The sequence below is a fragment of the Macadamia integrifolia genome, chromosome 2 (genome assembly GCF_013358625.1).
Source record: "Macadamia integrifolia cultivar HAES 741 chromosome 2, SCU_Mint_v3, whole genome shotgun sequence".
NCBI lineage: Eukaryota > Viridiplantae > Streptophyta > Magnoliopsida > Proteales > Proteaceae > Macadamia > Macadamia integrifolia.
The window spans coordinates 9257656-9271599 of NC_056558.1; the positions used below are offsets into that span (position 1 = coordinate 9257656).

The 13944-nt window shown below is 36.6% G+C and overlaps 1 protein-coding gene across 2 annotated transcripts; it reads right to left on the minus strand.

Moving 5' to 3' along the window:
- Positions 1-543: 543 nt before the first annotated feature.
- LOC122061084 (probable LRR receptor-like serine/threonine-protein kinase At3g47570) lies at positions 544-4094 on the minus strand. Of its 2 annotated transcripts, none has more exons than XM_042624271.1 (2): positions 1268-4094; positions 544-1033 (listed from the first exon to the last, which is right to left on the minus strand). In XM_042624271.1, exons 1-2 carry the CDS (start codon positions 3954-3956, stop codon positions 702-704), a joined length of 3021 nt encoding a protein of 1006 aa, XP_042480205.1. In that variant the 5' UTR covers positions 3957-4094; the 3' UTR covers positions 544-701. The 2 variants fall into 2 exon arrangements, with proteins under 2 accessions (XP_042480205.1, XP_042480196.1); XM_042624262.1 differs by having other exon boundaries at positions 544-1111.
- Positions 4095-13944: the final 9850 nt, after the last annotated feature.

Here is a 13944-nt window from a genome sequence, read left to right on the forward strand (position 1 = left end):
TTAGAATACTCCCAAATTTATTCTTAAGTTTCTAAAAAAAATAATACTAATAATAAAAAATAAAACTATAACTTCCCTACTTTTATTATTTTTTTCATTTGTCAATATATTTTCATTAGAGAGGGTTGGATATGCCGTACATTGTTAGTTCTCAGTAAGTTAGTGGTATACACCAATCATAGGGCTGGACACAGAAGGACAAGGGGGTCTTTCCAAAAGGAGAGAACGAGGATGACGCATGTTGGGCACCCTGGTGGTATGTCCAACCTTTTTCCCTACTTTCATTTATCTTCATCTTCCTCTTTTTTTTTCCTTGCGTTTTTATTTGAATGAATATATAATATATTAAAATAGAAGAGAAAACACAACCACAAGCCACAAAGGCAAATAAGAGAAGAAGCCCCAACTTAAGCAACTAAAAACAAACAATACCAAAGGGGGATACATTATAACCCCAAGAAAGGGGGGGGGGGGGGACAAAAAAATCTCCCAAAGGGGGATACAACAAAACAAGAGGGGAAGGGAAGAAACAAAAGAAAAATATGTTTTTTTTTTTTTGGGGGGGGGGTTGGGGGGAGGAGTAATGAGAGGAAGATCACAAGAGAGAGCAAGATATCTATTCTTGCTTTAAACTAGGCACACTACAACATTGTAATGGATTTTATTTTGAATCTCAGTTGCGTTAATGTCCCAATTTGCTCCTATTTTGATTTTTGAAGAATTGAATCTCTAACAACATGCAATTTGTTTCCAACATCCTTCATAGTCATCCGAGCTCTCGGTGATGGGTTAGAACATGAGAGGCCAATTTGAATTATAAGAAGTAAGCTTTCTCTGATTTGTTCTCCAGCATTAATGCCACTTCTATTCCTTTCATGGACAATCGGTGATTCTTCTCTGTTATTTCTGATCTCCTCTTCTTCCAAGAACAATAAAGGATCTGCAATCTCCGTCAGTTGTTCAGGCCACGCGGCTGCAACATATTCATGGAGACTTCGACCATCTTTAAACATGTCATCAATGGGACTTTTTCCTATAAACATCTCCAGTAATATGACCCCATAGCTGAATGCATCACCAAGTACGGACACTTGGACACCCATACCGTACTCTACAATTCATTAGCAATCTACTTCATCATATTACATCATATAAATCTTTTAGCGATCGAAGAGTGACCACATATCACATTATATATATATATATATATATATATATACCAAAAGAAATTGCATATATATGGAAGTTAATAAGACGAAACCCATACCTAGAGGAATGTACCCAATTGATCCTTTTATCCCAGTTGATGTGCTTTGATTGTTGGATCTTTCAGAAAGAAATCGTGCTAGTCCAAAATCACCAACATGGCCAGTCATATCTTTGTCAAGAAGCACATTGCTTGGCTTTAGATCGCAATGAATGATAGGTGTTTCACAATCAAAATGAAGATATTCAATGGCAGCAGCTACATCAATGGCTATGTTTAACCTTTGAATAAGGTTCAAACCCTTGATTTGACCAATTCTTGGATGCAACCATTCGTCTAAGCTCCCATTGGGCATGAACTCATAAACTAAAGCATTGAATTCATTCCCTTCAAAATCAATACTTGAGCAGGCTGTCAATATCTTGACAAGATTACGATGCCGAATGTTTTTCAAGGTCTCGCATTCAGCTGCAAAACTTTTAGAAGCTCCTCGTTGTTGAAGGTTGAATACTTTCACAGCAACTACTTCTTCACTTTCTTGTAAAACAGCTTTATAGACAGAACCAAAGGTACCAATACCAACCAAATTGTCCACTGAAAATCCATTAGTTGATCTAAATAGCTCCAAGTAAGAGAGACGTAATTGCCAATCGTTATTAGAAGATTCAACAAAATCTCTCTTCCTTGGACTTCTCATCCAAAAGAAGATACCAACAGAACATGAAATGACAACAACAATTGTCAAAATCACAACAAAAATGATGATTTTCATACTTGATACAGATGCCTTCCCTCCTTTGTGAACGGCTTCTTTGAAGCATCTAGGTAATTGTAGTTCTGGTATACCACCACAGAGACCATTGTTTCCAATGACTGAAATTGCACTTGCATTTGCAAAGATCCCCTGTTTTGGTACTTCACCCTCAAAATCATTAAAAGAGAGATTGAGTCTCTCCAAGGATGAAAAATTCACAAGATACTCCGGAATCACCCTGGATAGCTTATTGCGTGAAAGATCCACTTCTTGTAGTGCTCTTAAATTCTCAAAGGAAAGAGGCAATGATCCTTGAAAGGAGTTACCGGCCATATATAGGTGTTCCAAGCTAGTACAACTGCCAAGTGTGTTTGGTATTTCACCTGAAAAATTGTTCTCAGAGATTACCAACACCCCGAGATTTTTCAAGTTACCCACTTCTAATGGTAATGAACCAGTCAAAGAATTACTTCCCACAACAAATGAAATAGAAAAGGAAGGAATACCTATAACTTCTTTTGGTATGGTACCATTTAGTTTATTAGAAGAGAAGTCCAATTCTAGCAAATTTTGACAATTTCCAAGACTGGCAGGTACGTTTCCTTCTAAGTTATTCTCCATCATGTAGAGATTACTCAATTGGGTCAAGTTGCCTAGTGAGGAAGGAATTAGACCTGACAATCTGTTGTAAGCCAAAGAAAATTTCTGTAATTTCTTAAGCTTCCCCAAGGTAGCAGGGATACTGCCACTGAACAAGTTCTCCTCCATGCCAAGTACTGTCAGGCTGGCAAGGTTACCAATACCCGCAGGAATGCTTCCATGAATCAGGTTTGAACCCAAAAGAAGTTCTGTAAGCAGAGACGAGAGATTGCCTATGGAATCTCGCAGTTCACCTCCAAGATGATTGCCAGCTAGACTGAGCGCTTGCAGATTTGTACAATTATTCAAGAAGATGAGGAAGTCCAGATCACTGGATTGCCCACTTCCGAGGGAATTGTTCTGTAAATTAAGTTTAATTAAACGTTTTAAGCTCCCTAGATTCACAGGTACAGGACCAGTCATACCGTTTCCGCCTAAATCAATCTCCTCAAGCCCAGTAGCATTTGACAAGGACATAGGAATGGATCCTGTAAAATTGTTTAGATCCACATAAAATATCTGAAGGTTAGGGAGATTGAGGCCTACGTCGATTGGAAAGCTTCCTTGCAAACTGTTTACTGCGACAGAGATGAAATAAATGGAGGAGATATTGTAAAGGGATGAAGGGATTTCACCAGAGAGTTCATTACCGGAAACTTGAAATTTTCCTAAGCAACATAGCCGTCCAAGTTCATCCGGTATGGTTCCTTGGAAACTATTACGTAAAAGAGAGAAAGTGAATAGAGATGAAAAATTCCCTATCCACGGTGGGATGCTTCCCGTAAGAGAGTTAACTGCGAGGCCAAAAGAATGTATCTTGGAGAGTGAACTAAGTTGGTCTGGGATGTACCCTGAGATGTTGTTGTGAGATAAATTAAGGGTTCTGAGGTTCATGCAGTGAGAGAGATTGGAAGGAATATTGCCTCCTATGAAATTGAATGCCATACTGATATCTTGTAAGCGTGTCAAACGACCGATTTCTTGAGGAATCTCGCCATGGAAGCTATTATTTTGCAGGTTGATAGCAGAAAGGAAAGTAAGATTTCCAATGGAAGGAGATAAAGATCCAACTAACCTTTGAGAATCTAAGTTGAGAAGAGTAACTCTTTGGTTTGCAGGGTTGCATGTTACTCCGGTCCACTTACAGAAATGGAGAGTGTGGTTCCAGGATTTCATGATGTGAAGTGGGTCTTGAGTTATTCCATCCTTGAATGCTAGTAAAGCCAGGAGATCCGAGTGGTTTCCGAGGTTGGAGTTGGCAGATGAGAGGTGTGACCCCATGAAACAGAGGAGGATGGCATGAGTGAAGATAAAACAAAACACTCTTAACCTCACTTCTTCTTGCTGATGATCCATTGTGCAGGTCTTGTATCGACTTGCAGAAGCTTGAAAGATATATATAGACAGCTACATATGTTGCAAGTCCACAGAGTCAGGGGAGAAATGATGCGTTTTGCATAATGAATTCTCTCCCAGTTCTCACGCAAAGGGACCTTATCCTTTCATCAAGTCTTCTCTTGAATAAAGGATCAATCGGTGAGAAAGTATCAGATAGTTTATAAAAATAAAAAAAAGATTTCATGGTTAGTGTACTGGGTCGTGGGCATTGTTTAAGAACATAAAATCTATCGACCTGGATTGGACAGAATTACCCTTGGTTTTAGTTTAAAAAATTATTTTTACTTTTTTATCTTTTCTTTCGTAGCGATCCATTAATACAATACGAGAAATCTGTTGTAATCACCTGGTCGTACGAGTCAGCGACCAATACCTGTCCTTTTTTTCTCAGATATACCATTCTTTATCCTTATAATGACAGAACGTGAGACAGGTGTTGGCCGCTGACTCGTATGATCAGGCAACTGATTCTATCTAATACAATACCGGCCAAGAATTGGAATTGGTCAAGAACAATACCAATTGGATCTAACCGATTCAAGCAAATGCAATTAGCGAAGTGTGAAATGCTAAATTAGTGATGTTTTTCCAATGGAGTAAGTGACTCTTCAGAGGTCCTTTAAAAATCAATTCCCCCTCTCAATGGGGTTAGGTGTTGGTGGCTGGGAAATTACTTGTTATAAATGCCTTCCGATCTGATTGATTCAAGCGGATGCAATTGGATTCCTTAATATATTTTTATGGGAGAGGGGTTGGATATTCCTTATTCCAGAAAGCTAACGGTATACATTAATTATAAGGTTGGACACAGAAAGACAAAGGGTTCTTATCCAAAGGGAAAGGAAAGATGATAACACATGTTAGGCATCTTGGAGGCATGCCTAACCTTTTTCCCTATTTTCATATATCTTTTTTTTTTTTTTTTTTCATGATATTCCTACCCCAAACATTATATATTTTGAATATTACCCCTCTCCTAGCAACCTCTATCCTTAACTCCCACACCACTCTTGCTGCACAATCCAGACTAAGGGTGTCAATTCCAAGCCACAGAGTCAAGGGAGACATGATGCGTTTTGCATAATGAATTCTCTCCCAGTTCTCACGCAAAGGGAAGACCTTATCTTTTCATCAAGTCTTCTCTTGAATAAAGGATCAATCGGTGAGAAAGTCTCAGATGGTTTATAAAAATAATAAAAAAAGATTTATTGGTTAGTGTACTGGGTCGTGGGCATGGTATAAGAACATAAAATCTATCGACCTGGATCGGACAGAATTACCCTTGATTTCAGTTTAAAAAATCATTTTTACTGTTTTATCTTTTCTTTCGTAGCGATCCACTAATACAATATAAGAATGGATCTGTTATAATCACCTAGTCGTACGAGTCAGCGATCAACACCTGTCAAGGATTAAAGTATCGGTATCGATCGCCGTATCGGTCGGCCAAAATTAAGATACGAATCGAAGGATATCGTATCGTATCGGAGATACACTAAGATACGCTAAAGATACACACATAAATGGATAGGAAACATTTTTTTAAACACTTTTGCATAAAGAATTTGTTAAAAAAAGTTATTGATAACATGTATTATGCATAAACACTAAATTGAGGGTATCGTACTAAGAATTCAAGGTCTGTAGTTGTCCCATAAATGTAAAATCCTTATTCCCAACCTTGATTTCCACTTTAGTTAGAGAAAAATATGGCTGACAGCAACTTTGGAACAAAAACCCTTCAAAAAATCATTTTTTTCTGAAAAATTACCCATATTGGCCATTATATGACCGTAGCGCCGATACGTATCGATCCTCACCGATACGTACTGATATATATATATATCGATACTCACCGATACGTGCTGATATATACCGATACGTACCGATCGATACATACCGATACTCACCGATACTTACCAATACATACCGAAACGTACATTTTACCTCAATTTTATATTTTTCATAGAGTCATATCGAGGCATGTCGTATCGTATCAATGTGTATTAGTGGTGTATTGGTGCATATCGGTATGTATTGTAGGATATATATCGATACGAAATGATTTAAAAAATTCAATGTATCGTATCGGTGTGTATCGTATCGTCCGACTAAATTTAAGATACGTATCGGAGGGTATCGTATTGGTATCGGAGATACTTAAAACCATGTTGTCGGCTGCTTCTCTAATACATTCACGTGATGAGTCTTATTCGGGGGCATTTGTTGGCATAGTGACCATTCTTGTCACAATTATGGCATATGATGCTTTTCACCCAATCACTACCTTTGCTAGCTTCTAACTTCTTTTCTTTTACTCTGCCAAATTCAGACTTCTTTTCCTCCATATGTGCTGGAGGCCTATAAACTAAAGGAGTTTTGATCATACTCTTTCAATAACTGGACTTCTCTTCAGTTGTCTTGGTATAAGTTATTGCTGCATCAACAAATCTGAAATTAGTGTTAGTTTACTTGGTTCGGATCTTAGTACTTAATCCATTGCTGGTCTATATCCTAAAGATAGTTTGTGGAAGTCAATCATGTAGGTATCCACATCCTTGTTGCCTTATTAAAAATTGGAACAATTTATGAAACATCACCTTCTCAAAATTCGGAGGAACAAACTTCTCAGTCAGAATTTGCTTCATGAACTCCCAATTGGTAATGGGTCCAAGGTGCTTGACAAATCTGGAATGCAGTATATTAACTCACCATGAACATGCGTATCCAATAAACTTGGTGAAGATGAGTTCACAGTTCTTCTCATTCGAAAATGATCTATAAGCAAAACTCCTTTCAACTTTGGTATACCAATAAAGAAATTCTTCAAGTCCATTTTTAACACTGAACTATAGAACCTCAATTTTGATGCCATAATCATTATTAGAAAATTATGGTGTAACATCCTAAAAGTACAACTGGATTAGGTTGCTGCATGTGATGTATATCTTCGATCTGTAAGGTTTGAAACTGAGGAGGTGGTGTAGATGATTCTTCTTCAGCTTACTTATTGGACCTTTTCATAATGGCAAGAATCTCAGTGAAAGCACTTTGAGTCTCTTCCATGAACTTGTCATACTCGGCCACACTCTTCTATTGATTTTCATGTGATTCTTTATACAACTTGTAGAGCTCAAGGTTGGTTATGTGAGCAGAACTTGTTGTGGCTAAAACACTCGCTTTAATACCACTTGATGCGAATTTGGGTTCCAAAATTGGATTCGGATTGCTTAAGGGCTTGTCCAAATTAGATAACTCAAATCAAAGAAATAATAGTGAAATAGTAAATAACTTGAGTTTTATAATAATAAGGTGGCATACTTGTAAGTAAATGGAATCATAAAAGGGTGAGGGGTAGTTTAAGAAAGTGGTGGGATATGAAGGGAAAGGTGAATTATTGTGAAGGGACAAATTATGAATGGTAAACATGATAAAGGATAGTGGAGAATAAACATAAAAAAAAAAAGAGAAGAAAAAGATGAGTAATATGGGAAAGTTATAAAAAGGGGTTAACCCTCACTTACGATTAAAGAGTCATCTTTAACCTTCAGCCATGAACCAAGCCAACGAAAAAGGAGAAGCTTCAGATCAATGGAGTTTCTTCGATTGGCCTTTATTTGGCTTGAACTTTTAGATGAAGACTGTCAACCCTAAGGTCTCTTGAATCGGATAGATAGGCACCTCAAACAGCAAGCAAGACGAGTTTTGTTGTCCATACAACTCAAATCTGGCGGTAACAGGGGAACCATATTTGAATCTCTGTTGGAAATTCCACTAGAGGTCATGTATAGTTTCAAAACTAAGCAAGGTGAGTCATTTATATGAGGAGATTGAACCCTTAAAACCTCCAAGTGATTCCATGAGGATCAAAAGAGATCAATCTCAAAAACTCCGGTTGGAAGAACAAAGTTTTCTCAGGTAAGGAAAATAAACAACAGAAAATAAGAAAGGAATAGAAAAAAAAAAAGAGAAGAAAATAAGAGAGAGAATATCAGAGAAGAAGAAAAGCATGCCTGACAGCCATGGTTCCAATCCAAAACTTCATTCAACTATTCAATTCCAAATTTAAGAAACTCCATTGTCTTATATGACCACTGAGAGGGGAAAAAAGCAACAATAAATTGGAAACTAATTGAAAATGGTAACTAATCTAAATTAGAAACGAAAATCTATTCAAATAAAAATTGACTCCAAACTAACTTAAAAGGAAAGAAATAAATAAAGAAATCAAATCAATCTGAGTTTCTCAGTCGTCCAATTGCATCACATTGATGCAGCTATTATATACATAAATACTAAGGGAGTCAATTGTACAATATTAGGTATAGTACAGTAGGCGAGTCAATATCGAAACCGTACAACAAATGACAATAACAACTCATCATTTTCCTAAGTAAATGGGATCAGCTACATGGATCTAAGAGAGGGAAAGACAAAAAAATAAGAAAAAGAGAAAGAAAATAAATAAAGCAACGCAACTCCTCCGGAACATCCTACCAACAAATGATCAGCTACATAGATATTTACCCTTCAAACAACTTTGTTTGATGTTATACTAGGATCAAGACCTAGCCTTTGCATGTCTTTCCTTACCAACTCATCAATGGTCATTTAGGTTTGTCCTTAGCCATTCTAGCTTCATCCATCTATATAAGATCACTCATCTGGACTGGAGCATCCCAAGGCTTTTATATTGTACCAAGAAAATGCCTACATCTCAACATTGATACTGTCCTGTCTTAGTATAGTTTCAGTATGATTTATACTCAATATTAATACAATTATTCAGTATAAATATGATTTTGGTGCAGTGTTTTTGCTATGTATGCATATTTGGTAATTCGATAATTCAGTATTTTGGTATGATTTATCGTATTTGGTATGATTTTGATATTTCAGTACAGTTTGGTACATACCAAACAGTTTTGTCTAAAATATCGATATTGTACTGTATTGAGAAAATACCATTTCGCTATACCCTTATTGTACCAAATCTCTTTTGATACAGTTTTAGTATGGTAATAGGGTATGGTTTCGGTATCAATATATGGTATTGGTACTGAATCAATATCCTTAATTAACACCCAGCTCACATTGATGGTCTTTTCACTAAGGTGTGGTTTTGCTCTAAAGGGGGGAGGCTTCTTTCATTTTGCTTGGTCAATAACTAAAAATCCTAGCTATTGATTGGTGAGAATCACGTCTTAATTTGAATTGAAAATTGATTCATATACGGTGATGAGTTCGAAACATCAAATTTTGTCTTTCAGATTCGGATATAGAATTAAATTTGTCCAACAACAGTATACACCATGAGCAGTTTCTTTCTTCTTCTAAAATAGAAAAAGTAGAAAAAGTATAAAGGAAGAGAATTAGAGGAGGAAAAGAAGAAGGAGAGACTCAAAATCCTAAAGCTAGAATTTTAATTTGTCAAAACGGTTATCATATTAATATGTTCATTGAAGTACCAGCTCTATACCACTTAAAGGTCTTGGCGGAAGCAAACCGGCGTAGCATTCATCACAATAAAAAAAAATTCAACAAAAGATCTCAATGAACACATCCATTAAAACTAATAATTGAGGATTTGTGGTTACCTAGAACACATTGATGGTGTGTTTCACAAAGGAATGCAACACTCAATGATAATCTTTGTGGAATGCACCTTCTTTAATAGTTGAATCTGAAGCTTGAAGATGTAGAGTCTCTCTCTCGCTTTCTCTCAAGTGTAGAGACAATAGTATGTTATGCTTATACTAATTAGGGTTTCAGCTATATCTTCTATTTTATAAGAATGCTAAGTATGGAGATTACAATTTAACGGATCAACCCAAGTGGTGTGATCCTAAACTATGGCCTTTAAGTCGTCCTTATTAGCATCTAAGAATGACACTAAAATTGGTGTAACTTGAACATGTCTTGTGGTAAAAAGTATTGTTTCACTTTCTCTCCCACACTACTAACATCCACAATAGACTTGCGCACAATAAAAAATCGCCGCTATAAAACCTAATCCATAGTCCGTCAATACATAAGTGTTAAGACTAGTGGCTAGACCTAAAACATTTGAAACACTTTCTAAATAATATTTATTCAATAAAATAATAATCATAATAAAAAAAACTTCTACAAACTGTTTACAAACAACTACCGATCTTGGATTTCAACTAATTACAATTTGAAAACTCTCACTTGGATGTTCTCCCTAAATAGACTGTGGAAACCTTAATGAATGCCACCTCCATTGATATTTATATTATGTACGTCGAGCGGCCAATGTGTAGTCAGTCATGTCGGTAGACATCAACCACTAGCACACTACAGACACAATAGTAAATTCTCCCAGGTATGAGAAAAAGAAGCTGCCAGATTTTTTTTTTAGTTTTCAAACACAATTAGCGGTGAATCATTCAGAAATCTAAATGAATCAGTGTTCAACACATATAAGTGTTCACATCTATATTTTCATGCCAATCCCTATTTAGAAAATATAAAATATGAAAATTCTAAAACTAAGTGCCCAAATCTTTCCATAGTTGTGAATGATACAAATGGACAACTATGAATAAAAGATCAATTACATCTTGCACATAATATAAAATTATAATTAATTAATTTAATTTCATTAAATTGGGTCTAATGGGCACACATCGAATGCAAATATATCTAACAATATTTTGTTTATAAAGGAAGTGCTTGCACATTAGCAAGTCATAGAGTTTATACCTTTTTTAAAGCATTGTAGTCCATATGAAGGCAAGGGTTGGTCAAACTATATATAATGCATCTGCATTGTTACTTACTGTAGGGAAAGGGACCGCTATGACACTAAAGAGCAGGCCTCCACCAACAAGGGGTGGAAAATTGAATCATCCAACAGGGTTGGATTTTAATGAGGAGAGAGATTTTAGAGTCCATGATTGGGATGTTAGAGGGCATGCACTATTTGAATTCTGCTAATACGAGTTTTTGAAATTTTCTCTAGGTAAGTTTTAGCTTAATTAAACATCTCTCTCTCTCTCTCTCTCTCTCTCTCTCTCTCCTCTCTCTCTCCCTCTCCTCTTTCGCATCTATCAAGTGACTTACAATTTGTAAGACACTTCTTTGTTGTCCTTCATCTATAGGGCTACATGTAATTCTCATTTTCATATATCATATAGAGAAATCTAATCATTTGGCGGTTATCTACTTAATAGGTTAGCTTCTTATGGAATTCACTTTAGGAAGTTAGCAATTACCATCTTATTTACTTCCTCTTAGACTAGGAATGAGAGAGCAAACACTAATTGATTAGTATTACCTATTTTAAGTTGTAACATAGCTCATTTTATGCCATTATTCTTCTCAGGTAATATTTTTCTCCCCGTTTAATCATCTTTGGAAATTATTCTAAGTCTTTTCTGTTGTGATTCTGTTTACCACGCTTAAGCGGAAAAAAATCCTTTGTTTTTCTCATCCCTGTTTTTCCTTGTTTTGCTACCTGCAGAACACGACACGTGGACAATTTTAAGACCAACGCACCGGATATAATAATCCTCACCCAACCTTGACCGTTGATCTTAAAGTTGTCCACGTGTCGTGTTCAGCAGGTAGCAAAACAAGGAAAAACAGGGATGAGAAAAACAGAGGATTTTCATTCTGCTTAAGCTCGACTACTTTCACTGTCATGCTTACTACTTCACTATTAAGTGTGCATTGCGTATCTATGCGCCACTCAATGTGACTGATAGAGTTGCCTTTTGGGAGGATCTGTGTAAACTGAATGGATTTTCGTACCTTATTTTGTGAAACTCCCTCCTTCAAAGTTGTAGATTAGGACCTCTTCTACTTGTTTTAATTTTTCTGGAAATTTTCATGATTATTTTACTATTTTTCTAGATTTATTTGTTCTACCTACAGCTTGAGATTCTCGATAATGGATTCTCGCATTGTAGACCATTTAAATTCATTTCCAATAGTTTTTTTTTTTGGCAAAACTTTTCTTCTTCAAACTTGACAATCTGGATGCCTTCTTTCAAACCTGTTTTTCTAGAATTTTATGTTTTTTTATCCTATTTCCCTGACTGTTTTCTCGCACTTATGTCATCTTTTTCAATATACTTTGCATTTCACTCCTTATCAAAATTTAATAAATTTTATATTTGATGGATGAAACATAATTATTGTCTTGTTGATGAATACGTATGCATTCCATACGTGAATTTCTATGTATGATATATATGTTGCTTGTACAATATGACCCCATGATCCCGATACCCGTATCCAAAAGGCTATGTTTGGGATAGTTTCATCATTTTCCATGAGATAAATGCTAGGACTGGCCTTTGTCTTGATTTTCTACCATCTAGCATGTCTGCTTTACATTTTGTACACTAACCATGCAGCATGATTGAAGATGTCGATTGATCTTTTCTTCCTTCATTTTGCTTTATACAATATCCCCAACATGTTGAATGTTAGATTCTAAGTTTTGTCATGCATATTCCATGTTATATCACTATGTCTGCTTTACATCCAGTATAATAACCGTGCAGAGCAACTGATACAGGTATGTGGATTAACCTAAGGGGGTAGTGCAGTTGGTGAGCAACGAACTTAGTACAAGTCGTAAACTCGGACATCCTAAGTTCGACTCCTACTAGGCACATCTTGGGCCACTCACGCCGGGGTGTTTAGTGCTCTTTACTGCTTTCAGTGAAAGTTGAATGGTTCTCATTCAACCCCGGTATGACTTGGTCCATGCCGTTGTGGGGTGAATATGGGCTTTCGGGACTAGTCAGGCCGAAGGCTTGGATACCCATCGTTAGCAAAAAAGATAAAAAAGAAAAAAGATACGGGTATGTGGATTTGATACTTCACTTTTTATGTACTTAAGCCATGTTTTCTTTTTTAGTGTGATAGTCATAGTGCATGATCAAACCTAATCATTCCATTATGTGTGCTTACTTAAGGTTGAAGTCCAGTTTTTATTGGGTGGGCTAAGGTGCCAAACCCTTTCTCGAACCACAAACTGACAAAGACATTAATCTGTGGTTAGACAGTTCGGATGAAGTCGTTTCTTTTTCTTTTAGTTTCATAAACCTGATAAATCTAGGTGACAACTCCCAATCAACAGAGACATTTGGACTCATACTAGTCTTGCATTAGTCTCCTTTTTTTGATTAGCATGTATTTTATTGGAAGTGGAAGTCCTTGGGTATGTTATGTAATTTGAGATAAGGAAGTCCCAAAATGTATTAACTTGGACATTAATATATTTTTTCATAAATAGATGCCACTAGACGTTGGACCCAGTGTTCATATTATTCCTACCAGTGAGGATGGTTTATTTATGAAAGGAAAAAGAAAATTATGTGCCCTTTTTAAATTAAGTCTTCCACTGAATTTTTAAGAGAGGGAGAGAGAGACGTTACCAGACAACAGTCCTTGAGGGGTTAGCACCATACCTTTACCTAAGTTTGGGGAGTGAAATTTACCCCTCCCCAGTCTCTCTCCCCCCCCCCCCCCCATAGACACATATATTGGAAAAATGATTGTCCAGGAGTAGGGATTGTACCTAGACATAAAGAGAGAGAAACGATTGACCAGCTTCCATCAAAGGCAGAAATGCCTACACTATTGATGCTTCTATGTGCGCTCTCATTGGCCCTCGCACGGATGCATAGATCATACTCCCGGATATATAATTCATACTTAAAATGCACATGTGGGCATTTGTTAGGTGACGGAAAGAGTAAATGTCAACAACTAAATATATTTTTCATTTATAATATCCACTAAAGTAATTAATAATTTAAAGGGATAAAGAACTCTGCCATTCTGGTGTTACGTACGCCCAGACAACTGGGCATGAAAAGGCCACACAGCCCCCTCCCATTTTGTATGTTAAAGATGCTCCCTCGCACCCTCCCATTGGGCCCACACTAGTGTTGCCACCTGGTAGGGT

What these genes read in the sequence shown, in the direction of transcription:
- LOC122061084 (XM_042624262.1), bottom strand. Translation starts at nt 3,956, where the DNA reads ATGGATCATCAGCAAGAAGAAGTGAGGTTAAGAGTGTTTTGTTTTATC. An exon ending in AATTGGGTACATTCCTCTAG is followed by an intron (nt 1,112 to 1,267) that starts GTATGGGTTTCG and finishes AATGAATTGTAG; the next exon opens with AGTACGGTATGGGTGTCCAA.